This window comes from Simochromis diagramma, unplaced genomic scaffold, assembly GCF_900408965.1.
Source record: "Simochromis diagramma unplaced genomic scaffold, fSimDia1.1 OVJJ01000293.1, whole genome shotgun sequence".
Taxonomy (NCBI): domain Eukaryota; kingdom Metazoa; phylum Chordata; class Actinopteri; order Cichliformes; family Cichlidae; genus Simochromis; species Simochromis diagramma.
This window is the reverse complement of record NW_024386801.1, coordinates 13741610-13769306: the sequence shown is the minus strand read 5'-3', so window position 1 is coordinate 13769306 and position 27697 is coordinate 13741610. Positions and strand designations below refer to the sequence as shown.

General features: G+C 40.6%; 1 protein-coding gene and 1 long non-coding RNA gene across 2 annotated transcripts; one reads left to right on the top strand and one right to left on the bottom strand.

Moving 5' to 3' along the window:
- The first annotated feature begins 911 nt into the window (after positions 1-911).
- LOC120729973 (LHFPL tetraspan subfamily member 3 protein-like) lies at positions 912-26045 on the top strand. The gene is made up of 4 exons (XM_040026011.1): positions 912-2432; positions 19468-19704; positions 21547-21575; positions 25551-26045. Exons 1-3 carry the CDS (start codon positions 2006-2008, stop codon positions 21561-21563), a joined length of 681 nt encoding a protein of 226 aa, XP_039881945.1. The 5' UTR covers positions 912-2005; the 3' UTR covers positions 21564-21575; positions 25551-26045.
- On the bottom strand, positions 3494-6507 carry LOC120729974. The gene is made up of 3 exons (XR_005695028.1): positions 6350-6507; positions 5680-5691; positions 3494-3504 (listed from the first exon to the last, which is right to left on the bottom strand). It is a non-coding gene; the product is annotated as an uncharacterized LOC120729974 (long non-coding RNA).
- Positions 26046-27697: the final 1652 nt, after the last annotated feature.

Sequence of the window (27697 nt, the reverse complement as noted above, 5' to 3'; positions counted from 1 at the left end):
TATTTGGGAAGTTTTGATTCCTGAGGTCGATTTGACCCTAAACCTGAAAGTTATTAGTTTTTACTCCGATTAAACAGCTGGATTGATTTTAATTCTGAGAAAAGACAGTGGAGTAAAAGTAAAATGTCTTTGTCTTTTATCAGTTGCTCACATTATGCACAAAGTTTAACAAATTGTTTTTTTTTTCCTTCTTTTTTGCTTTGTTGTTTTGGGTTGCATTTTAAGTTATTGTAGTCAAAAGGTGGATGTCAAATATAGTCAAAATATTGGAGTCTGGATAAGCTTCACCTTTTAAGTTCATCATCTTAAAAAACCTGAAGAAGCTCTGCTAACTTGTTCAGGTTTACAGTGTAGCTTTGCATAATTCACAGTTCAATGTAAGCCTCATAAACCTTAAACTAGACCTTGATGTAGTCCATCAATTCATCCACTGTTTAAAAATAAACTCCTTTCAGCTTCCTCCCTTCAGGTCAGCTTTCTTCTGATTGGTTGTTGATTGGTTTGCTGAATAGGTGTGTGGCCTGTTGTGCTGACCATAAAAAAAGAAAAGAAAAGAAAAAAATGATCATGTTTTGGCTCACAGGGATGATTTTTTCATAGGCTGACCTCTTTATTTGATAATTCTGCCATGTTTATTATAGGTGTCCAACAATATATGACACACATAGCTTGCTGTGCATGTTGCTGCTCATTTTAGTTCCACAGCGGCATATTTGAATTGTTTTAGTTGCTTAGTTGCTTTTTTTTTTTGTCTTACCCTGAAACTACACAAAGGGTGGCGTTAAAAAAAAAAACCCATCATGGCAATGTGCTCTCTAAGTTTTTTTTTCACCTGATCATTTGATCGTTCCCTTAGTTCCAAAGAAGGGGGACTGTGTAACCAATTTTTCCCCCTTTTTTAGTATTTAATCCATGAAAGTCAACATGGCTTTGCAATTTTATTGCATTTTCAGTAGCAAAACACAAACTGTGCATTAAGCTGATCACCCCCCTGTTTGCAGTTTCATGAACTGTTACATAACCTCTCGGCATTAGACCAGCACACGTCATGAAACCGAGGAGTGTTAGTCGTTTTTCTCCTTTCTTTGCCCCTCCCCTGCAAAACGGCAGGTGCCTCTGGTAGCAGGAGGTCGGGAGGATGGCGGTGGAGTATCATCCAGCAATAAAAAATACATTTATACGCGTTGAATCTTTCCACTTTTAGACCATTAAAGTCGCACTCATATTTCGTCAGTCCACTGGCCGTTGACGCAGCGTTATCCAGAAGGTGTGTGTCACTATGTGCACGGACTGCCTCTGCGTCGTCTCTGCGCCCCTCCCTCTCCGAGTCCCAGCATCACCGACAGCCCCGCGATGCTGTCATAACCAACACGTTTATCGTTGACGACGCAGAGAGGGGCTGCCGTGTTTTCTGAATGGTAACTGTGATCGGGTTGCATTGATTCCTAAGCAGAATACGGGCCTTATGTATGTATGTGCGACCACCTTCGGAGACATAACGGGCTGCTCGTTACAGGCTGAAGCCGTTTCTTCGAGGATACGTGCGCGTCATATGTTATAGGCTATAGCTGAGGTCCATGTGAATACATGCCTTTAGATGTCGGGAGGCTTTCCGAGGGCAGTACTGAGCTATAAAAGTGCGGCAGCGATGTGCACGTCCGACGGCCACACGGAGCGAGCGCAGTGAGAGACCGTTTGTTCCACTGTAGTCTTTGACTTTTCAGCTGTCGGTCACAGGCAGGGTTCAGGCTCTCCGCTTCAGCTCCTCACTTGGTTCACCGCCTGGTTTTATGCGACGTCATGAGTTGATCGCGCCTGACAGATGTTGCTGTGTTGCAGATGCACAGGCATCGCTCCTCACGTTCTTCTCGCTGCTGTTTAAGCGTTGATTAGGTTAAATAATAATAATCATAACAAGAAGAAGCTGATTATATTCTAAATGTTAAGCCCTCGCTTTGCTCTCGGACAGATCGCAGCGTTCATTTAGTCTTCGTGATTGCATAAAATGATACCTGGATCCGCCGCATCAATGCTACCGTCAGCAGAAGCCGCGAAACTGTACCAGACCAATTACGTCCGCAACTCCCGTGTGATCGGACTTCTGTGGGCCATCTTCACTATTCTGTTCGGTATTGTTAACGTGACCATCTTCTCGCAGCCCTATTGGATTGGAGATGGCATGGATACGCCGCAGGTCGGCTACTTCGGCCTTTTTCATTATTGTATTGGAGACGGAGTCTCCAGAGACCTGACCTGCCAGGGTAGCTTCACTGAGTTCTCCGCTATCCCCTCTGGTGCGTTCAAGGCCGCTTCCTTCTTCATTGGAATGTCTATGATGCTGGTCGTCACCTGCATCGGCTGCTTCAGTCTCTTCTTCCTCCTCAGCACATCCACCGTGTACAAGATCTGTGGCTGGATGCAAGCAGCATCAGGTAAGTGTCCTTTCGGAGGCTAGCTCACCGCCACTGCTTTTTTTTTTTTTTTTTTTAACGTATTTTTAAGTATGAATATATTGCCTAAATGTAAAATGCCTACAAGAGCTTAGAAGCTGGCCAGCTGTTTTCTGTGTATGCTCTGCTAGGCTCAAAACACTGGGATGGATCGAATTTTGATTGATGAGTTGATGAGATAAATTAATTGGGAGCGGCCAGGGTGAAAATAAACAGTCTCCAGGATCTCCCCGGGAGCTGGCAGTCAGCCCTCCCGAGCAGACCGTGCTGTCCATGGTGCTGAAGGGCTGCTGAATGCATGACCAACATCGCTGGGGTATTTACAACCCGAACAAGTTTCTTTCTGAAAGCATGGATTACAGTTTTAGTAACATATGAAACATTGTCCAGCTCATGATTAAAAATAAATAAACAAGGCTGCTTATTATTAATAACTATTAAAAACTTTGATTCATTTTCTTCTTTGTATTTGTCTTACATTTGAACAATTTCAAAAACCTCGTGCCTGCATCAATGAGAACCTTTGGACTTCAAGTTTAATCCAGTGTTTTGGATTTCATGGGATATGTTGTAATAATATAATCACAGCAGAGTCTCTAGTGTTTTAGCGTAAGCAACTGAAAATGTTTATATGCGGTCTTGTCTTATTTGTAATGCAAAACCACATGGAAAGTGCACACCTATTCCCACAGTGATTCGATAGCTTGGTGCAGGAAGCTTGGCGGGCACACACAAATTTAGATTAAAAAGTTTCTTTTAGCTAAAGGCCACAGAACAACATAACATAAGCATTAAATCACATGCTATGTTGGTATGTTGGTAATATAGCACATCACATGCATAGTTACAATGCAGCCCAATTTAATGTAACTTGTTATATGCAAATGATCTTCAGCCTGTCCTCGCAGCCAGAAGACGTGTGTGCTCTTATATGTCAGAGCTGGTTTTCAAAATAAGTCGAGGTCAGCCTTTCAGCCGCTGGCAGTGTATTCTCACTAACGGTGGGCTGATGTCAGCGGCAGCAGAGGCCTCGATCATCTGAAGAGTTCAGATGCTGCCAAACATCGGTCCTAGCTCAGCTGCACTAGTGGTCAAAGCAGTCGGCTTGCTGTTCGCAACAAACAGAAATGAGGCAAAGTGGAGGGGAGGGGGTATTTGGAAAGGCTCCAGCTCAGTGTGTTATGTTTGGGCTGAATTAACGCAATAAGCCCGTCTAATAAGAAGACCGCTGGGCTTTGTGCTTCTGCAGCTAAGAGATGAAAGAGAAAGCCAAAAGGAGAGACCCTGACCACAGCAAGTTGGCACAGCGATGCCTAATGAGCAAGTGTGACTGTTTAGCACTGTCAAACTTTATTACGCTTAGAATCAGCTTAACCTTCAGCTGGCTTCACTTATAGAAGACAGGTGGCCCACTGGCAGTTCCTGTGCAAGTCATAGATGGTGATGAATGGCAGCTCAGTACAAAATAAAGTGAATACAAAAGGGTTCATTGAATTCTTTCCTTTTATCTTATATTTTTCACTTTAAAACATTTTGGTAGCTCAGTATATGACAAATCTCATACCTGTAAAGCAAAGTGAAATTAAACCTGTCAGCTGGTCAGCGGTAGCTTGTTGTCACCCATCCCTGCTGCTAGATTGGCCAAGGACACAGTCAGTATTCAGAGCACTCTCCGCTCCATGGCACCAGCCTTTCTCTCTTCTCCAGCAATCATCCTTATGGGTGTCTTATAGACATTTTTACTGGGTGATATGACTGGTATGAAAACACAGCATGTAACAGTACCATGCCTCATTGAGTAAAAGGTCTATTCAGGCACACTAACTGAAAATCAAGGTCATACTTGACGCGTATACGTAATTTAAGTGGTACTCTGTATGCCGGTTTTGCAGGAGCTTTCATAAATCCCCTTGGGCTGAGGTCAGAGGATGATGGATAAAACACTTAACATAGAAAACTCACGCTGTTGCACAATGCTCCTCGCCAGCGAATCAGCGTGTGAGAACGCATCTCTAGCCATCTTTTCTGTGAAGTCCAGGTAGAAACATTGAATGTTTGATGAGAAAGTGAACCAGCAGGACACATTAGAAGTCTCAAAATGCCCACCGTGGCCAAACAAAGCTGAGTGCAGAGAGTGCTCAAGCATCCAGCCGGCCTTTGATGGGCTCGTACCCTTCTATACTCTCCTCAGCAGAGCCATTTTTGTCTGTGCCCCTGCAAAAGTTCATGGCATGTAATTATAGGTGTGTACAACCTTTCTACCCCCCCTCATAGAGCTTAAAGACAGCAAAATATATGATGCACGCTTTTCTGGCCTTTAACTGCAGTTCTTCAGGGGTCTGCACACCAATTAACTACATATACAGCAAGGTCAGCGATAATTACTTCACTGTTTTATAGACTGACGTGCGTACTTTGCCTTGTCGGCCGGGCTGACAGACTTTTTCTGTAGTTCGCGCTGCAGTGTCTGTTTTTGAGAAGAAACAGTGTGAGTCATACACGTGAATGAGCAACACCAAAGCTCTGTAAAGCAGGAAATAATGTGCAGACAGAGGGTGACCTATTTGGAATAAACAGGTTCGTTTTCAAAGGACTGCAATTTCATAAAGGTCAGGTTTCTACTTTTCTGACTTCTTTGTTTATTGTAATATTTCTTTCTTTGTTTTATTGATACTCAAGAATAACTCAAGAACAAGAAATCATTCCTAGTAACGTATGTGCAAAATTGTGTGCTTTTTGTAGTATTTGCATAATTACCTCTGATGATTAATTGATACATAAATGACACACTTTGCCAGGAGGACCTATTGCACAATCAGGAGTCATGGGTTTTCAAGAGGTTTTTATGTTATATATTGAGGTAGTTCTATTTTGCATAAGATGATGCTATATCACAATAATTAAAAATAATAGTAAAGGCTTGTATTCCTGCTTTCCTAACATGGCAAGTTAGCGTCCCATAAAAAGACAGTTTATGCTTAATTAGATCAAATATTTAATATATACACTCACTGGACACTGTATTAGATAGAAACCAGGTTGGGCCCAATTTTGCCCAATCTTTCATGTTGTTTATGCCAAATTCTCACACATCTGAATGTTTTAGCAGAAATCGAGACTCATCGAACCAGGCAATGTATTTCCAATCTCCTGGTGTCCAATTTTGATGAGTCAATGTGAAATGCAGCTTCAGTTTCTAGATCTCAGCTGACAGGAATATATCACCCACTGTGCTCTTCTGCTGCCATAGCCAGTCTGCTTTGAAGTTGTTATACATTCAGAGATTTTCTTTATTTTCTGCATGACTTGGTTGCAAAGAGCAGTTGTTTGAGCTGCTGTTGCCACCTTATTTTTAACTCAAAGCAGTCTGGCCATCTTCCTGTAACTGACTTCTAGGTCACTTCACTTAGGTATTATTAGCAAAAGTGGTTTTTCAACCACACCCCAAGTTTAGTTTTCAGCTCCTGATCCACACATTCTCTTCTGCTTGTCCTTGTCAGGGTCACGGGGGGTAGGGGGATGGCCATCCCAGTTGTCTTAGGGCAAGACGGCGGGTACACCCTGGACAGGTCGCCAGTCTGCCGCAGGGCTAACACATAGAGACAGACAACCATTATGGGCAATTGAGAGTTACAAATTAACCTATCGCCACTAACTGCATGTCTTTGGAATGTGGGAGGAAGCCGGAGTACACGGAGAGTTCCCACCATGCTGCCTAACTAACTGGCAACTCCTGATCCATTCGTTAATAACTTTCTCACTGAAGCACACTGAGTCACAGTAGTTGAGCGTGAGTCACAGAAAGCTAGAAAAGGAACAAAGTGTCACATGTTGAATATGGGATTAGCTTCTCATCAAACCAAACTCACGAGTTCAAACAGATCAAACAGGATCATCACATCAAAACTTCAAACCTCTATGCTTCAAGCAGTGGTGAAAAAGGACAGTGAGAATATTAGGAACACGCGAGGTGATGAGAAAAAGAAAAAATAATAAGGACCAAATAACAAAAGGTTTTGAGGTAAACAAAAAATCCAGGTCAGAGACAGAAGGCAGACAGAAAACAAATGAGACGACAGAGCTCAGCGAAGACGAGCTGGTCTTTCTGGTCACCTCAGTCTCTCTCCACATATTTCTCTTTGTATCATTATCTCCGTTCGCTGTTGTTGGCTTTTACTCCCATAGTCCATCTGCTCTATTGAGAGGCTTGTTGTGAAAGGAGCTTTAAATCCTGGTTGAATGTAGAGGTGGAAAGTGGTTGGAGCTCAGCATGAGAGCAGCAGTCATTGAGCTGCACTTGTCACTGCTGCTGGACCAGAAATGCTCTAGCTCTCTGGAGTAAACGCTGCAAATGAGAACTTTTGTCCAGATACAAATAAGACTTTCAAAAGCAATCTGAGGAAAAGACTGATTTTGATGCTTTTTCTAGACATTTCAGATGTGTTCCACTTCTCTACATGTTAATGCATGTCCATCCCTCCTCGGGGACTGATACACTTTTTTAGCATTGTGCTAAAAAGGTCCAACTCCTTCAAGCTGCTGTTATGAATCACTATGTTATAGCAGCATACAGCATATAAAGACCTCCATTTATATTCAAATATTAGAAGTTTTAAATTTAATTTCAAAACGTGATAATACATTTTCTTCAAAATTATACATTCAGTTTCAGCATTTTCAAAGTTTTTGATCACTGCTTGCTGCAGGTTGAATTGGGTTTATGGCACATTACAGCTGTCTCCCGGCAACTGTTGTTTGTCCATTTTTGACATCTCTTTTTTTTCTATCAGTATTTTATGTCATCCACACAACTCCATTTGTGTAACTATGATTGCAGCTGTGACAGAAAGTTATCCTTCTTTAGACCTTTTTGAGATTTTGCTGCAGTCTGTTAAACACGTGACAGAGACAGCCCTGTGCCCAGTCACTTGCACTGCTGCAACTCTGTACTAAACAGAGTAATGTGTCTCAACAGTACATTAAAATAGATACCCACTGTGGCAGATTTGAGAAACAACATGAAACAACACAGGACAGCACTCTCTGCTGTTACTGCAGTAACACACAGTAGTGCCTTTCACTATAACACCAGTGAGAAAGGAAAACTGCATACCTCTTTATGCCAGGGGACCGGGAGTGAAATGACAAATGAAAGGAGGAGATCTGAGAGATTTCGAAACAGATATATGAATCTTTTTCAGACTAAAAATGGCTTGAAAATTGGCTGAAATCTACCAAGGCCGTGTGGGAACATTGGCAGTAGCGGTGAGGTCGTAAAGTGAAACAAACTGGCTCAGGAGTTACAGAACTGATTTATCCTCTTGCTGTTTCTTCTCAGCGCAGCAGTGAAACTCAACCTTTTTGCAGCAAACTAAACTGGATGCACAACACTGTTTATGCACTAATCCACACCTTTGCAGCACCCGGCTCAAGAGTCGAAGGTGAAACAGTCTGTATTTAGCTCTGTTTCTACGCTGTTATTTGGCACACTTGTCTTCCTTGCACATCAAAAAATCAAGGAACGATCTGCTTGCTTTCTTACCCATTTTTCTCACGTCCACCCAGGTACTTTGCTTTCAAATTACCTCTCCGTTAACACTGTTCCATCCCCCAGTTTTTTGTAATTAAAAAACACATGGCCACTTGAACCATCTAATTATAGTCAGAGGGAGGCAACTAAACTATCATGTATGCAGCTCACACTCCTGCTGATTGTGGACAGGCAAAGAAGATCGATGAAGGATCTTATCCTGCGTGGTGGTGCAGTGGTCAGCACTGCTCCCTCACAGAAACAAGTGTTCTGGGTTTGACCTTCCAGTGTGGACACTGCATGTTATCCCTGTGCCCACGTGGTCTCTGTCTGGGTGCCCAGATATCCTCTCACAGTCCAGAGACATGTTTGGTTAACTGTTGGCAGTGAATGAGCGATGAACACAGTGCATAGATTAAAGTGCTTTGAGTGGTCAGTTAGACTATAAAAGCCCCATATAAATGCCAGTCCGTATCTACACACCACCATGCACATTGCACATTGAAGCATGGTAATTTGCATGCATGCAATGCACTCGCTCCTCTTTGCAGTGATTACAGCACATACGAAAGCGAGGTCTATGCTGTTTTTGTAATGCATACTTGCTGATTTAATTCTACTATGTGGTTACAGAACAGCTGGTTTAATTTAAAAACCGCAAGACTGCCTATCTGGAGATAAAAACCAACAGATCAATGCTGATTAATTAGCCCACACTTTGTGAGTTTGAATGTAGCAGCGTGGAATACAAAACTCAAAATGCCAGCCAAGTCATCATCATGACTCCCCTGTGTTCAGTGTCCCTGTAGCGCTGCAGGGTGTGGAGTATAGATTTGCTGGAGTTAATCTCTGTGATCTCAGAAGTGGCCTAGCTCAGGCCAGAGCTCCGGCAGGGGAGGCTGCTGATTTATTCCACAGGGGGAGGGATGAGGTGGGATGGCAAGGGCACAGTGACCTAGAGTGTTAAAAAAAACTTTGCATGCTGTAGTGATGAATATGTGATGCACATGTAACTTCTGAGTGCATTTGTCTAACAGCTAAAAATAATATTTGCTTTGGAGGTGCAGATGCAGCATATATGTGTGTATATATATATATATATATGATAACATTAACACTGACCATGCATAATCAGCATATTTTAATCAACAGATTTTTCTCTCTACAGCAGGCCTGACTAGCCTATTTTCATTTTCAGTTCATCAGTGTTCATTAATGCTTTTTAGCTTTGGTTTATTTACACCAAATGTGTTCTTTGGCACATCAAACACCGAGTAACAGCATTAGTAAAACAGGTATGCCACTCTCAAGTCACCACTTTTCAGTGAGCTTTGACCAATCCCATCCATCCATTTTCTTCCACTTATCCAGCTGAAGCGTATCCAAGGTATCATAGGGCAAGACAGACACAAAAATACAGAAACACACTCACAGCTATGGTAACTTTAGAATCACCAATTAACCTAATTCCACTAACTGCATATGTTTGGACTGAGAGTACTTGGAGAGAAACACAGAAAAGCTCTGGCCAGATGATGGATTCCAACCCAGGACCTTCTTGCTGTGAGGCGACAGGGCTAACCACTGCACCACAATGACCAAACAATGATCTTTTCTTGAAAATAGCCAAGTGGGTTTAATTGCTTAGACCGACTCAAGTAAAACCTGACCTAGGGCTGTTCGATATAACGATATATATCGGATGACGATATAAAAACGTCTATCTTTCATTTTAGGCTATTGTTTGTTTCGTGCTGTTGCAAAATAAACTGTTTACGGTAATATTTTTTCATCGTTTTGATGGTCACTGTAGTGGCTATATTCATTTCCTAAAGTTCTCTCTTTCTCTTATATTTAATATAACCACACTACAGACAGACAAGCGCCTGTTTTTATGCGTTGTCGTTAGCAACAACAACGGTAAAACCATCACATGTCTGCTTGTTTATTTTCCACATAAACCTTTCACAATAAAGCTCAAGATCCTGTTGAGACTTTTCAAAATAAACTGAATCACGTGAAAGAGTATGCAGAGTATTTACCGATGAGAAGCAAAAAAGGAGCCGTCAGGTGCTAAAAAATAAACCTTAGACTCAAACGTTAGAACCGGCTTTTCCCTGCAGCACGCTGTGTAATAAATACTCACAAAGAAAACGGCAGCGTTACAACCTATGTCTAAAAATGTGTAGTTTAATGCATCGGTAAAACACTCGACTCCAGATACACGACGCCCAGCTGGAAACACTTCAGCTACCCGAGATTCACAGAATTTACAGAAAATGTTAAATTTTTGTGATTTATATCGTTATCGGGACGATAGATGTTTTATATCGGGATATAAGATTTTGGTCATATCGCACAGCCCTAACCTGACCGGTAACTTTGGTGTCTAATCCTAATCAGTGAGTGAAGTGAAAGTGAAAACCTAAACAACTCAAGAGGAAAAAAGCTAAGCATACCCAAAACAAAAAGGTTCCAGCTGGGCTCAAACCACTGTCTCCTGGCTGGATGATGCTCTGTCCTGGACTCTCATTCTGTCTTGGGTGAATGCTCCCATTGTTAAATGTTCACTGAGAGATCACAGTCCTGCCTAAGCCATTGCTGTTTTGCCTCCATCGTCCCCGAACGGGTGACCCAGTGAGTATTTGTCACAGAGAACTCAAAGGTCTCTTTTGATCCCCATTGCCCTTGCCAATCTTTATCCTCTGTGGAGGTACAAGCTGCATCTGGACCTGTTACATAAGCCCATCACCCCAGCCTGACTCCCTCCTGCTCTGCTCACTGCAGTTTACTCCGCGCTCCTCCCATGATTCGTCTCCCCCGCTGCCTGCATTCTCTACCTCTGTATCCTCACCTAAGCTGCCATATCTCTTAAGTGCAGTCAACTGATAATTTCCAAGAAAAGCCTTTTCTACTGTATGTCTAGCTTGCTGCAGGGCATTTACATGCTGATCTTCTTTTTAACTTCAATTGATGTGTAATAATGAGGCTCTGACCAGATGGCATAATGATTCTTACGCCATACACTCTGACGGGGAGGAGGGATTTAAACAATATCCTAGATAGCTAGACTAACAGTTACTAAGAACTAAACCCTTTAACCCCTCATCTATTGTTTAGTATATCTACTTTATTTAATAAAAATTGCATCACTGATGTTATTGAGCCTGAACTGCAGTGCTTTCAGATTTGATGCAACAGAAAATTAAGCGCACCGTACATTTATTTTAGTCATAGTAATAGTGGGTAGCCTCTTATGGGAATGTTCAACCTTTGAAAATGATGCGTTGATATAACAAATATGACCTTGACCTTGACCCAAAACAAGGGCTCTAGGGAGGAATACACACACACACACACATGCGCACAATAGAGTTATTATTCAGTGCAATCCAGCTGCCTGTTGTAAGTGATTGACTAAATGATTTTTTGTGTATTAGCACGTAGGTGGTGGAAGTGACACTGCATCTTTTTTGTCCTCTCTGCTTACACAGAAATGCTTTTTTCCCCCATCTCTTTTTTTTTGGGATTCAGGTTCATTCTGAAGCTGTAGCCAAAATTATATTGGGAACGATTTCCTTCTTGTAGAGTTTTATTCCCTGTAGCAGAAGTCAGAGTGCTTGCCGTAGCATATCCTGTATGCTGTAAATGCAATTTGCTCTTGAAGGAAGGTTATTTGCTACATTACAAGATGGTTAAAAAGTATTTGCAAGACTTGCCCTGACACAGAACGGAGATAACGCGATGAAATAAGCCATCGCCCGCTCCTTCTAATCCTTTCAAATGAATTGATAGGTAAGCTGTGGGTATTATGTGCTCGATGTGCAGAAAATTGCTGAAGATGTTGACAGAGGGGAATACTCAGAGTGCCTGGAAGCTCCTTGCTCCCCTCCAGCAACCATCAAGTTTTGCCAGCAACTGAAGCAGAAATAGATTTGGACTGTAGACAGCTCATCTCGATGAGCATGTTCCTCATCTTCCAGGGGAGCTTGTCAGAGTAAGTTTTAAAAGTTTATCTCGCTCCACTTTCCACTGTATCCCAGACACTTTGGAAATATGTTTTTAAAGAACTTTCTTATATTTGTGCCCAGCTGGGGTGTCTTAAAGTATATCAAGATCCTGATATAAGAGGATCAGTTCTCCTACAGCCACATATAAACGCTGCAACAGTAACACTTTCTATCTAAATATTATTAATAGCTCTCTCATTGCATGTATAATTCCTCCTCATAAACCCGCATCATGAAGCAAGCTTATACTATGTGGAGACACACTTTCACACTCCATTTAGCCACACTATATGGATCATACATCCTTAATTACCCCATTTATCTAATAGCAATTATGGCATATCATTGTCATGGTTTTAGGCCATCTTTCTTGGGTACTCATTCACTCGTCTATAGAGCCAGAGAAAAGTCTTGTCAAGTGTGAAAAGGGGATTCATCATGCCCACATTAGAGGCTGAATTTGCCATGGGAAAGATTGTATTAATCAGTCTCATTTTACAGCCTCGTCATTTGAAAATTAAGCTTACAGAATTGGACTGAGTAAATTAAGTATTAAATTATGACAGTGCAGATCATCGTCACATGGATATCAAGGCCTACATATGTTTCTTTGTGATCATTCAATGGTACCGTGAGGCATCTGTTATCTATTTTTACTTGCTCTTGGATTCAGATGTAGAAGTTCTGACATTGATAATCTGTTGAGATAAATGAGATGTAGACTACAAATGAAAATACAGCGCAGTGAAGAAGTATTTACCCCCTTTCTGATTTCCTTTTTTTTTCTTTTTGCATGTTTTTTATTCTTACTGCACTGATATCCAGTTGTTGTTGTCATCATAATGATGTTGATCCAGGAAAAAATTGCCACTGACCAATAACGTTGTCTGAGCATGTGGTTAGCATTAGCCCAGAGTCTGGCTAATTCTATTAAAACAATCACGAGAAAGCCAAGACGAGTAACGTAAATTAGACTAAAACCAAACCTAACTTGATAATATATTTATTATATTGTATAAATGAATAAAGAAAACAGTTGCCATTTATTCTATAAGAGAGTTTTATATAAACAAAGGATTTTTTTCCCCTACAAGGCAGGAACAACGCCACCACAAGGATATCAGATACACCAACACACATATGTTTCAGATGACCAAATTTTAGTATTAGAAAAATATAACCTGATTAAATACAAAATGTAGTTTTTAAATGATGATTTTATTTAAGGGACAAACACCTTCCAAATCTTCCTGGCAATTTCCACCCATGTCAAATCATGAATTAACTGTGATTAACCAAATTTTGGGGGAAAGCTGAGTTCAATTTTAATAGCCAAGCCTGGGTCGGATTATTGCCAGAGCCGTTGAATCAAGAGGTCAGTTAAATAAAAACTGTGTGAAAGTGAAGCAGGTTAAAAGATCAGCAACACATGACACCAAGATCAAGAGAAGCTTAAAAGCAGATTAGAAACAAGGTCATTGACATCTATCAGTCTGGAAAGGATTACAAAGATATTTCTAAGGATTTAGGATTTATCAAACCCCAGTGAGAGCCATTACACTGAAATAGAGAAAACTTGGAACAGTGGTAAAACTGGAGTTGCCAGCATACCAAAATTACTCCAAGAACAAAACAATCCAGGAGGTCACAGAACAGCCCAGAACAGTGAACCAGAAAAGACCTTAACTTTTCTGAAAATATTCCGTGGACTGATAAGACAAAAGTTGAACTTTTTGGAAGGTTTCTGTCCCGTTACATTTGCCTTAAAACTAAAACACCATTTCATAAACAGACCATATCAACAGTCAGACATGGTGGTGGTAGTGTGATGATCTGGGGCTGTTTTGCTGCTACAAGCCCCGGACGATTTCCTGTAATTAAACCATGAATTCCGTTCTCTACCAGAAAATCCTGAAGGTGAATATCAAGCCACTAATTCACGCCCTGGAGTTCAAGAACTGAAGTTAAAACAAAACAAAATGAAGGTTTTGGAGTGGCCTAGTCAAAATCTGGACCTTAATCAGATTGACTTGTTTTTGCATGACCTTAAACAGTTCATGCTCAAAAACCCTCCAATGTGGCTGAATTAAAACAATTCTGCAAAGAAGAATGTGAGCCAAAATTCATTGATTGCTGTTCTTGCAATCAGCGTCACAGTCAGCTGTTACGTTTAAGGGACAATTACTTTTTCACACGGGGCGACTCTGTAGGTTTGGAGAACCAGCTTGGATTTAAGTCATTATGTTGCTTCCACTTTAAACATAGTCGATTTCTATATGAAAGAGCATAAAAGAGTGTAGAATAAACGCCTTGAGCAGAACTAGATTTTCCTCAATAATTAGGTCACCATTTCACTAATGTAAGTTCTGGACCGACACTCATCATCGGGGTTTGATCGTTGTGAAAAAGACATTAAGTGTTACTATGTTAAACGAAAAAGAAGCGTGCACGTGTTCGATTATGTGCGAGGGTCATATCCACATGCAGCGTCAGATAGCACAGTTTACTATGCGTGCATGCATAATTAAGTTTGTCGCAGCTGTTTAAATGAGGAGAGGAGAAAACACATTCCACAAAGGACTGTGGGAGCTGAAAATTGTCAATCCCTTTTCATGGCTTAGATATGTCGCAGGCGTTTGAGTGATGGAGGGAGTCGGGAATACACACAACCGTTTAGTTCCAGGTCAATCAATGACATGCCGTAACAGTGAAATGATGCAGTCAGACATGCAGCCGCATTGACAGCGTTACAGCAAAACAGATTACAGGTTTGTTTTTCTTTGTTCTCGAACCAGATGCACAAATCCAATGAAGCTGCTGCATTGGTGGTCACACCTCTGCTCAGACCTCTGCTCACCTTGACTCTTAAATGACATGCGGAGATTATGAAAAGGGAAAAGTATAAATAAAAGGTCTTTCCGTATCGATGGGATTTACTTGTCTCTTTGGGAAAAATGAGCCAATGTGCTTCTGACAAATCTGCTGCCATCACACGGCTCTGTACCATCTGTCGGTCTGCTCTCAAACTCTACTGTAGTGCTGTTTGCACCTAATCTGCCCTACCTACAGTCTCTTACGTAAGTTGCTGTTAGCCAACAAGCATTTCACAGTCCAGTTTTACACTTGCCTGATCCCACTTTTCCCCAAAAGGAGAAGACAAACAGAGGAAGGTGTGTGCTTGTGTGGAACCTGCAAAAAAGAAAAAAAAAAACCCTCCAAACAAAAACAAGTAAATGCTGAGAATAGCTCTGCTTGTCGAGGGGCTCCAGCATATGGTAGCCAGCGCTCATGACGTTGGAGTGGTGCTGGGTACTTGCTGGCGGCTGCACACAGGAGTGGAACATGGCAAGGGTTCAGTCTCTCACCACGTCCCCTCCTCCATCCTCTCCCTATATATCTCTGCATGCCTCTGCCTCGCCCTGCCTCATCATCCGTCTCTCCCTTTCTCTGCGCCTGTCTGCCGCTCTGGAACGAGATGGAGACAAGGAAAAAAAGCCAAAAGGGAGGATAATGCCCGTCAGTTAATGTCTCGTCTCCGCTCCGACTGACAGCTGCATTCTGTTAGGTGTGCTGCTATTTCTGTGGCGAGGAGCCGGAGCACACCATTTATTACTGCAGCATGAAGTTCTGCTTCAGTGCAGTGCAAGCGGGTGCAGCCAGCAGATTCACAGAGATAATGAGATGGTTTTTGTCTCTCTTTTTTTTTTAACTTTATGAGAGCCTATTTATCATTCATGGGCAGTTTATGAGCATTCAGCAAATTTATTTTTAACCCACTTTAATATATCCGCAAGCCAACTCTGTTTTTAATGAATTTATTAACCGTTTATGAACTTCGAGTGCATGGCTACAAATTGCAGACACAGTTTTTAAGGTGATGTGTTTTTACTGGTTTGTCCCATTAACAGTCCACAAACCAAACACTCAACACCCAATTAGCATCACATAAAACAGATCAGATAAAACATTGAAAACAAACAATCAATCAGGTTTTCATTTATTTCATGTGGTTTATATACAACTTTTTTTTTTCTTTTTGAGAGTTGGGGGCGTAACTTGCATATGGAAAATGTATATGGAAAAACAATCCTGGTGCTGTCCCTTTGGGGAAAGCCAAAACCTTCCATTGCTCCAACATTTTTTGTCTGTCCTTTCATTCTCTTTCGCCAGTTCAGGGTTACTCGAGAGTTGAACCCCATCCCAACTGGCATAGGGCGAGTGGCAGGGTACCGTATTCAAATTTGCAATTGCCAGTTAACCTGATCTTATGTGAAATGGTGGATTCGAACCGAGGACCATCTTGCTGTAAGACACAAGTGCTAACCAACTAGTTTTTCTAAGCACGGGGGTAAAAAAGAAAAACCAATGAGCTACTCAGTCCTGATTATTTTAAGCAACTAGAATTTATATCACTTAATGTACTGACATGTTGTCACGTTTGGCAAGTTGTTTGGTGGAATTTAGCCTGTCAGTGTAGATAAAAAGTGTAACCATGTCATAATTTTTTTCTCTTTTCTAAAATTCCTGTGTTAATGAATCCACTGTCACTCTAGAGCCCATAATTACAGCTAAAGCACCATTACATGTATTATTTACATATTACTTCTGATTAATAATTGATCCACTAACAGAATTCCCACATGTCTTGTAGAGCATTCGTAAATCATATAATCTTTTTTTTTATTATTATTATTATTATTATTAAAGGCCTCTTAACTGAAAGAAGTCAACGCTCTTGCTTATTTTGGTGTTATTATGATATGGGTGTAGACTGCTTGATGGTAACCTTTATGGGAATCCAAATTCACAGAAAAGGTCTCATTATGTAAGCAGTGCTGTGCTGGATGGGGCTTCTCTGTAGTGTTGTGTGATTATGGATTAGTTCATAGCAGGCATTCTGTTACAGTGCATGAAGGGAACATGTGCTCCTCCTCTAACCACAAGCTGTTTCTGGAAACAAGAGTGACATATGTGGCACCCTCTGTTGGTATAATCCTGTCCAGTGCATCCCTCTGAGATGATTATCAGCAGAGGCAGACTTTGTAGTAAATAGAGTTCAGTAGTGACTGAGACATATTTTACTGCGAGTGTTATCTTTTGTCCTTCTTCCCATCACACGTTCAGTATTTGTCTCCTATTCCATCTTACTGGCAACAAAACTATTAAGAGGGATCCTCCTGTGGTTCAATCTAATATTCATGATCCTGTTGAACTGGGCCAAAGCGACACAGGAGACAGCCAGAAAGATCGAGAAAAGTGCTTGCTACCTTTGTAGCAAATACATCAAAAAGGAGACAAAGAATAGTAATGCGTATTGACTGGGTGAATATCGAAAATGGCCTTCTCTGGTACTCCCTCTGTTCGATGAATGACGTACACAACACACCCCCTGCTAGGAGAAGCACAGTTGGTAAGAGTTCACTGATTTTCTTTCTAAAAAACTATAGCTGACTGTGTACACAAACAAAAATCAACTTTTCTTCAGTATAAAATAAGTAAAATTAAATAAACAAGAAGGTTCATAGTAACATAAATGATTAACCATTTCCCTCAAAACTACACTAGTTTACATGATCTGTTTTCACTTAAGTACAATTGAAAATAAAGTGCTCTGCAGTCAGAAAGCGGTACAAATAATTAATGGAAAATAAGCTGCTGTACACTCGCTGCACCTAGCATATTTTACCTTACCAAACAAAAGCAGGTGCAACAGATTTATGCAACAAAACAGATGTGACCTGCTTGCATTATTCTCCAGTATGTTTATAACCCCATCAGATAACAGACACCCAACTTTATTTTCTGCTTTATACCTCTCCATAATTTTCCTTATAACGTTTTTGATCCTTTGCTCATAACAAGGCTGCTAGCTTCTGACTGACTCTGAATTATTTAGCTTTAGCCACTTTCCCTTAGTTAGCGTCTTTAAAATGCTAAACTTGGCTGGTTAAGGGTGCTTTCATTAGGTGTTTGACTAGGTTTAGTGCTCTTTGGTTAACTGGTGTGTCTTCGCTTACAGTGAAAACCTTCCTTGCTAACGACATGCTAGTGTGTGGCTGTGTGAGTGACTGTTAGCTGCTATGCACAGGCTGTGCATACAGGAAACAGATCTGACATAAGCACAGATGTTACAAAAACATAGATGTAGCTTTGGTTTAGAAAAATAACGTTATTTAATGAAGTTAGTTAGGAAATAAATATTTCAAATGGGAGTATTTGTGGATCTGTGGTACAAAACTGCATGCTCATTGGCTAATGGTTTGCGAATCGCCAATCAGTGTCCAGTTTACCAGTCAGAACTGCCATTCTGTTTCACATCTGGTTTTTCACAACCAAGTAAGAAATGCTCATCTCTTTCACAGTAGCTACTTAAGTCTTTTATACTAATCACAACAAAACTATTATTAACTATTATTACAAACTATTATTATCTTTTCTGCGAGAAAGCAACATCAGTCAGTTAAACAACGAACCAATCAAAGTGTGAACATTTAAGAGTTAAAGCAAACTGTCATATACCCCAGATTTGGTTATATATTTTTTTGTGTTTTCTTTTTAAGGGGGAAAATATTAAGATAAGAATTTTCCAAAATGGCCACAGGAATCAATCAACTGAGAAAATGTGAGTCTAAGAGTCTTAAATTCAAGCCAATGAAACTCAGAGGCAGCTGTAGTTCTTTTCTTTTACGCCATCAGCATCAAACTACCTCTCGGAGATATTTGCTGCTGAACACAACTCTTCGTGTTGTGAGTCAAACAAATTGTAATGCTCTTTGTTACCTGTAGTGTAACAAAGAAAAGATCACCCTGGTATTTTGTAATACCATACTAAACCTAACAGTGGCACACACATATTGCAGGTAAGTGTTTGAAAGTTCATGGGTAATAAACTAGAAAAACGCTCAAAACCCCCAAACCTAATACACAAACAAACAGCATTCAGGGGCAAAACATTGAAAGCAACTAGGTGTTCAGGGAATAAAGAAGTGGGGAGTCTGTTTTATTATTAATGTGCAATGCGCTGTGGATAATTGTGCAGTCAGCTTTTTTTTTCCAGGTCTACTGCTGCTCTGCTGCAGCACCACCTCAGAGGAGGACCTCATTCAAAGTGAAGATGAGAGAAATTTTACCCTTTGGGCAATAAGTGAGAAAGAATTAGACGGGCTCCTCATTTTCTTGTGCTTTTCTGATGCAACATTACCTTAGAGAAGAATCTGTTAGGTTAAATTAAGTTAAACACTTTGGGCCAAAACAGAGAATTATGAGCAATAAATCTAATATTATCACCAATGTAAAAGGTTGAGGATGCTGGGAAATCCATAATGTTTTGAGTAGTCAAAACACTTTAAATCTGTCACTGCTATTAAACACCATTATTCCCACCCTTATATTCTCCTCCTTTATGCTCATATGTATTCTTGGCTTGTCCTTATTTTTCTTCGTTTGATTCACGTTGCCCATCTCTGCCTCCGACTAGGTGTCTGTCTGGTGCTGGGTTGTATGATCTATCCTGATGGATGGGACAGTGACGAGGTCCGGCGGATGTGCGGAGAGCAGACTGACAAGTACAGCCTGGGTGCGTGCTCCGTTCGCTGGGCTTATATCTTGGCTATCATGGGCATCCTGGACGCCCTCATCCTCTCCTTCTTGGCTTTTGTCCTGGGGAACCGGCAGGACGGCCTCATGACAGAGGAGCTGCTGGCTGAAAGCAAGGGTGAGAATAAGACATGACTGACTCCTTTGAAAACTTAAAGCAACATCTTACTCATAAAAGCTGATGTGAAAAAAATTATTAAACCCATCATAGTTGGAGAAGTTTCCTCATCCATGACGCATCAAATAGCTGAAGCTCATTTTTCCTTTCTGAAAAATGTATTTAAACCTACAGTAAATATTTCTAGAACTAGGCACTGATCCCACTAAATTTCCAAATATTTTAACATTTTTATCATTAATTGAGAAGTAATCAGTTTTTCTTTCTCGTTGTTGTTTTGTTGTTTTTTTGGCAGAGTGGTGCCATATAAATTGCTCTGAAAGTGCATCTTAATGCAGTTTGTGTTGGTGGGGACTGCCAAATGCACACACACACAGAGCAAGAACGTTTTAAAGCTTGCTTCAAGAGTCGGCTCGCGATTCATCACAGCCCAAGTGACTTTCACCAGACTGAAAATAGAAAATGCACATTCATTAACAAGGTGACAAAATATAAACAAGGCTTGAAAAGAGATGAGATGAACTAAATCCATGAAAGGATTACAGTCAGTGCACTCTTGCGTTCACGCCCAGTGAAAGTTTTGAAGTAATGAGCTTTTGATGCAGCCTTTTTAAAAGCAAAGCTAAATTTAGAAAGCTTCAGATGCACACTTTGAATATAACGAAGGGACTGGCATAAGCCTTCTTTCGGATAATTACAACCATTAATGAGCACCCGTTTTAACCCCTTAATAAGCTTTTTCCCCACCACATCCCTGCGAGTTAGGCAGCTAAAAAAAATGATTCTTGTTCTCTTTTGATTACAGTTATGAACACTATCTCTTCTGCAAGAGAATGCCATTGTAATCTCTTTTGCTAGTTTGTTTTGCACCTATTTGTCAAGGTAAATTAATTATTTTAAACTGATTTCTATTATTGTTTTGGGAATATTATAACAGGAGCTTTGAGCTTCTGAACATGTGTGAGGATACAGTCAGATATGTTTCCAAATTAGTCAAACTTGCAAGTCACATTTCTGCTGCGTCTCCAACGGTTTTGTGACTGTGTGAGTATCTGGCAAGCTTCTTATCAAAATATAACCTCACTTTCTTACGAAACATGTAGAAAAGGCCTGTCTTGTACTGGTAAGCATGCATGCATACTGTATGTAATTCTGCATCACGAGCACAGCTCGACACAGTGAGGTACTGTGGAAAGGCCTGGGTAAAGGAATGTCTCCCAGTGGGAAATGCGATTTGCATGTCCATGCCCTGTAGTCTGTAATGGAACCAGACAGCCATGGGCAAACTGTTAAAGAGAGGTGAGGAGGAAGGATGGACACGAACTAGTAAAAGAAAAGACTTGTTAATCAGCAGAAGGGATTTGGAAAAACTGGCGTGTGTAACATCATCGGGTGCTATGTTTGATGGCCTGTGAATGCAGCTGGTAATAATAAAAACAGCAATCATAATAAATTATTCAGATCTGCAATTTATTTTATCTTGTCCTAAACTCTGGTGACCTTCGAGTTACAGTTAAAGGTAAAAATAAATTATAAAAGATTTATAGACAAAATCATAGAAATGAAAACTTAGCATTATCATTATCATTAGCTTTACCACACCAATAATACTCTGATGATGATAATGCACCACTTACTTCTCTCTTACTTCAGGGCGTGGGAGAATCTTTTCATTATAGCTCAAAAATCTTTAACCAGTTCTCTCATCCCTGGTGCCATCTACTGGTGTCTGTGTGCAATGCATCAAATCATATGCGTGGCATTGGTTGGACATGCTTTCATATATTTTTTAGAAGTGTTTTATATTTTTCTCTGGTGTTTTTTGTTTGTTTGTTTTTTCAGATGGAGGGAATGCCTAATCAACTCAATAGGTGAGTAAGCACAAACATACATCTTTAACTGTTATATTACACAAGCCTCCTAAATGAACTGATTGTGCTTTAATGTTTGAAATATTACCTGTGTCCTTAGGCACCATAGAGGTGTAAATCCAGTGTAAATGAAAAAAGTAATTTACACTTCACTCCTTAATGGATCGTTAATTTAATGTACAATAACACGATATTTCAAATCAATGGAAAGATCTTGGGTTATAAATGTTTCTTGGCTAGAAGAATCAGTGGGTTCCTATTTGAGGTTGCTATATTTTCTGTGTTTTGGTTGCCTCAGTGTGTCCTTATCTGATCTCACGTGTCCCGTTCGGTGTTCATGCGTCAGTCCCTTTGTGTTTCCCTGTCCCCATACTTGTTGTAAAGTGTTTGTATTCAGGTTGGTGTTCATCTCCGCTGGTTGTTTCCCATTTTACTTTGAAGGTTTGCTTTCTTTCATTTCCTGCATCAGTTTTGTTCCCTCACTGCCTTCCCTTGATTCCCTGGTTATTTTTACCTGTTGTTAAGTGCATTTTCCTTCCTACTGTTTCCCATCAGTAATCAGATGTTTGTGTTTAACTATTCCTCTCTTCTCTGTGGCCTTTGTTGGATTGTGTGTTGTTTATTCCTTCTGTGTCGCTTGTGGGTTTGTTTGTATTTAGTTAGGTTTGAAGATATTTTTTTGTTTATTTACCTGGTGGTGCTTTCTCATGAACTCTCAGGAGAGTTGCAGTACAGCTTGCTTTTTGTTTCTTATGCTGTGTCCTGGGTCCTCTAGCACAAAGTGAGTTCAGCATACCCAGGATATCTTTCTGTTATCTGGATTCACTTAGTCTAACAGTGGCAATCAGGATAAGTGCTCATTGTTCTGTTTTCAAGCTGGTTATCACCCTGATAACGTTAACCCAGTTAACTGACAGTTTCTCCTGCACATTCACATGAAAGAGGTGACATTGGCAACATCTAATCCAGGGGTGTCGGACTCCAGGCTTCGAGGGCCGGTGTCCTGCAGGTTTTAGATGTGTCCTTGATCCAACACAGCTGATTTAAATCGCTAAATTACCTCCTTAACATGTCTTGAAGTTCTCCAGAGGCCTGGTAATGAACTAATCATTTGATTCAGGTGTGCTGACCCAGGGTGAGATCTAAAACCTGCAGGACACCGGTCCTCGAGGCCTGGAGTTCGACACCCCTGATCTAATCAACCAAAAATGTCACACAAGAAGATAAAACTGTAATATATGAAGAGGTTAAACACATAAAATAGTTTGCAACACAGCTGCTGCTGACAAATCGTTGATATAACAATGCTTCTTGGCAATAAAACTACCATTGGAATTTATTCCCCCTTAAATGGTGTGACATATGGTTAGGGTTAGGGCGATTTAAGTCTGAGGAAACAAGAGACGTTGGTAACCTAACAATTGTATTCAATTACCACACAGCTGCCTCAGTAGCATGTGGAGGAACTGTACACAGCCACAACAGCCTGGCACCTCCTCCTCATGCTAAGATGGTAAATGGACTGGTTCTTATATAGCGCTTTTCTACTCTTCTGAGCACTCAAAGCGCTTTACACAACTTGTGTAGTGCATTCACCCATTCACACCCATTCGCACAAGCACATTTTTCTATGTGTTTTCTAGGTAACATTCACACACACTCACACTCCGATGGATGCATCGGAGAGCAATTTGGGGTTAGTATCTTGCCCAAGGATATTTGGCATGCAGACTAGGGGAAGCCAGGAATTGAACCACCAACCTTCCGATCAGTAGATGACCTGCTCTACCGCCTGAGCTACATGGCTTCCCATCCTTCAACCAACATTTGTTTTTAAGTCAGCCAGTGTGGCTTTGTTGGTCCCTCTGTCATGAACTGCACAACTAAGCTGATCCCACAATTATTCAGTGTGGTTGAGGTCAGGACTGTGGGCAGGCCATTCCATCCTCTCCACTCCCAATTCTGGAGGGTAGTCACTGTTAAACCCTGATCTGTGGGGGACACTTGTCATCTTGGAGGTCCCAGACTGTGGAGATATGGGATTGCTGCTGGCTGCAAAATCTCATCTCGATATCTCTCTGAAGAGAGATTGCCTCCAATGATGACAAGACTTGTTCTGGACTCATCGCTGAACATAACGTTCCTAACATGTTCAGGTTCCAGTGCACATGTTGCTGACACCAGCATAAATGGGCACAACAATGAAGGGCAGTTATGACAGGTCTCCTGGCAGTCCTACGAGACCAGAGATTGGCTTTGTGCGAAAACTTGACTGCAAATCTGTAGAAGACTGCCTACAGTTCCTAAGTACTAACAGGGTGAGGAAATGGTCTTCTTAGAATGCCCACCTTGCGGCCCGTCTCTGACATCACTCATTATATGGAACTTTTCCTTTAATTTGGACATGGTACCATGGCTCCCTTCAGATGCTCAACCCACAAATGTATTTTCCGTACAAATGTGGCACCATTTAAGGGAAAATAAACAGACTTTCCAATGATAGAAAATTTTCCGCCATGAAGGATCGTTACAACCTAGAAATCATTGATCAAACAAAAACTTTTTTGTACAAGGTTTATAAAAATACAATTTTTATACAATTGTAAGCTTAGTCTACAAATTTAATGTAAGGTCAGTGATCACAAATAGGTGCCCTGTTAGAAGATCATATTGTTTATCAAAGAGTAAAATTGTTGTAAATTTGTTTGGAGCCAAAAAAAGAAAAAAGAAAAAAGAAAATCAAGAAATAAAGTTGGATTCAAAAATCTATATTTTATTGCTGATAATCATCACGAAAGCAAAAAGACATTAGATACAAATGTCCAAGGGACTTTCCAGGAATGGTGATGGTATTTTCTAGAGGACCTACTGGTCACAAGGTGGTGAGTTCATATCCACTGATGTCTAATCTTGAACGTAACCTAGTCCAAAGAAGTTTGGCATCACAGCATAATTAGGTAACCTCTGGGTTTATAGTGCAGGACTCAGATATGCATTTGGGTCCACATTCAAATCATGTTGTGACAGGGGTGGCTGTAACTCAGGCGGTAGAGCAGGTCATCTACTGATCAGAAGGTTGGTGGTTCGATTCCTGGCTTCCCCTCGTCTGCATGCCAAATATCCTTGGGCAAGATGTTAACCCCGAATTGCTCTCCGATACATCCATTGGAGTATGAATGTGTGTGAACGTTACTTAGAAAGCACTTAGAACAATGTGCTTGTGCGAATGGGTGTGAGTGGGTGAATGCACAAGTTGTGTAAAGTGCTTTGAGTGCTCAGAGGAGGAGGTGCCAGGCTATATAAGAACCAGTCCATTTACCAAAAAAAAACCCAGTACCGTACAAATGTACTCAAAAAAACATTGTAATGTCTTAAGACAAAGATGCACGTGCAGGCAATATATAGCAAAAACATGGACAGCGAACTGAGAAATTAACTGACATAAATGGCTCTAATGTGTCAGGATGTGTCAAATGAACCATGCTTTATGCATAAATACAACCACTGCAATTATGAATATAAAAAAATCAGTGAATCAGTGCAGCTGCAGCACGTCAGTGGTTTGCATTTATAAAATTCTATAAAGTCCTACCGATGTACAGTGTTTAAGCTATTCAAAAATGAGTAATACCTTACTGAAAGGATTAAAAAGAAGCATGCAAGCAACAGTTCACAAAGCATGCAGAGTAACAATTAAAAGCAAAAAACAGCTCAGTGATTATATTCACAATACTCTACATGCAGCCATGCAAAACAGAACAAAGACAAATGAGCAACACTGCTGATTAAGCATAATTTGCACACATTTGCTCTGCAAGGCAATGAAGTATAGATAAAATGCTTTTTCCCCATCCAGAATTATTCATCTTAACAAGGTCATGGTGTACGTATGTGTAAGCATAACTCTTGAATAACAATTGTAAAAATTGGAATAGCTTGCAAAATACACTTTGTCTTTCACTTCCTTTGTTGCAGGTTCCCGAAGATCCACGTGTCTGTTTTCATAAAGTACCAGTCGATCAACATCAGCTTAAAAAGGAGGGAGGCGGTCTGAGTGTGTGGTGGAAAGGAATTCTGTTGAACCAGCCAGCCTGCCTTTTGCAACTACCTGCCAAAAAAACCCAATGTAACCTACCTTTGATGTTGTGCTCACCGTTGTGCTCACAGTCCTTACGTCATCCCCAGCATTTAGATGGAGCCCAAAGCACTTCTATCCTAATGTGTCCGAGCCTTGCACAACATTTCATAGACCATGGCAAGGGGCAGAGACTGTTAATCTGTCGACAAGTATATGGACTACCCACTACCTACCTGCAAAGACACAGGGTTGACATTGTACACTTGCATTGTGAGCACAGACAAAACACAAACACACACACACTCACACACACACACGCGCACACACACACACACACTACAACCAATGTTCCCTCTAATTTTTCATGTGTCTGAGCGAACGCACAAACTCCCTGAGCGGTCCCTTGGACCTCTGTGAGCAACAGCAGACGTGTGCACTGTGGTCACGGCAGCATTGAATCCATCCAAGTTACATGGTTTATTAAAATAATCAAATTACAGCATTTATGTTAGACTACTTTTAATTAACTGCTTTAGCCCACTTACAATGAAAATTAAAAAGAAATCTTGTTCATGACCTGTGTAGCATGTTAACACAATTGGAAGTAAAAATAACTTGAACTCCAATTTTGAAAACACAACTTTCTTTTTTTTTCTTTCTTTTTTTTCTTTCTTTTTTATAAAGCTCTGACTTGTATTATGAGTCTGTGGTCTGGGAGAGAGTCCTGTAACTCTCTGTCTGACAAATACAGTATATAATGACCAATGTTGGGCAATTAATTATATAGTTACTTCTTTAAAAAAGTAACAGAGTTTTGCAAACAACAACATTTTTTGCAGCTGTTTACCCAAAAATGCAGCCAAGGCGTTTTTTTAAATAAACATTTCAAACTATTTACAGAACAATCAGCTGTTCTGCATCAAATCTGATGCCACACAAATCATTTGTGCTGCTCCAAAAAATCATTTCTGTCCACTATGAGATAAAGGAGAACAATAGCCTGATACCTGCAGGCCTGACAACAGGAGATGTATCACTGCTGTAACACCTGTAACATTCAGCAGTAGCCTCATTATTCTGACACACAACAAAACTATTGACTACACTACACACTAACTACACAAGATTTGCGCTAAATGTCGCAAATCTCTCACATCTCAAAACACCGCCGTCACTCCTAAAACTTCCCTCTTCCTAAACAACTAAATGCCATGTTGCCATATCATTTTTTGATTGGTTGACATGGTACATTTTTCCACCAATAGGAAGGAGTGGGGTTTTTTTGGTTTTGTGTTTGCTCACAGGCGGAGAGGGCTTTCGAGCGTTTTCCTTATAAAATGCCGTTTTTACCGTTTCTTCCCGCAGTAAATATAAACAACGATAATATTCAGGAAGAAAACCAAACATTGCATTTCTTTTTATCATAACTCTGGTTTTACGTGGCCTATCAACACAATTTAAAAACTGGTATAAAGTCCACACCTTTTCCGTCAATTGTTCCGTCTGTCCTGCTCACATCTCCAATGGTTGTACACGTTGTCATTGACGTGGCTTCACTCCACATCAGCCACACCGCTTTGCTAGCTAAAACATGTTGGCACATAAGGACGCTGTCATAGCCTGTCAACGACGTTGATTAGCTTTGTATATACAAATGTGAATCGCATTATTGGCTGGACTATGGGATAAGGTGGCATCGTTGTAATCCCATACGGGAGCAGCCAGTACTTACTGACTAACACTGCAAAACAGAATTGTTAAAGTATTCATTTTAATTTCAATTCAGGTTAGATTTTTTTTTTTTGTGCACAACGCAGATTTTCTGTGCGCAGAGACCGTGCCAGCAGTGTGCAATTGCGCACACGCGCAGCTTAGAGGGAACATTGACTACAACTTTACATTCAAACAAAACATAAACAAAATTCTGTAATTACAAGTATTAAAGTATGTTAACACTTAGCTGTGTGTGTCACCGTCAGAATGCCTATCATGTTTTATTTGTGAAAAGAAGAAACTTCTCATTTTCAGATAATATCGGGTTTAT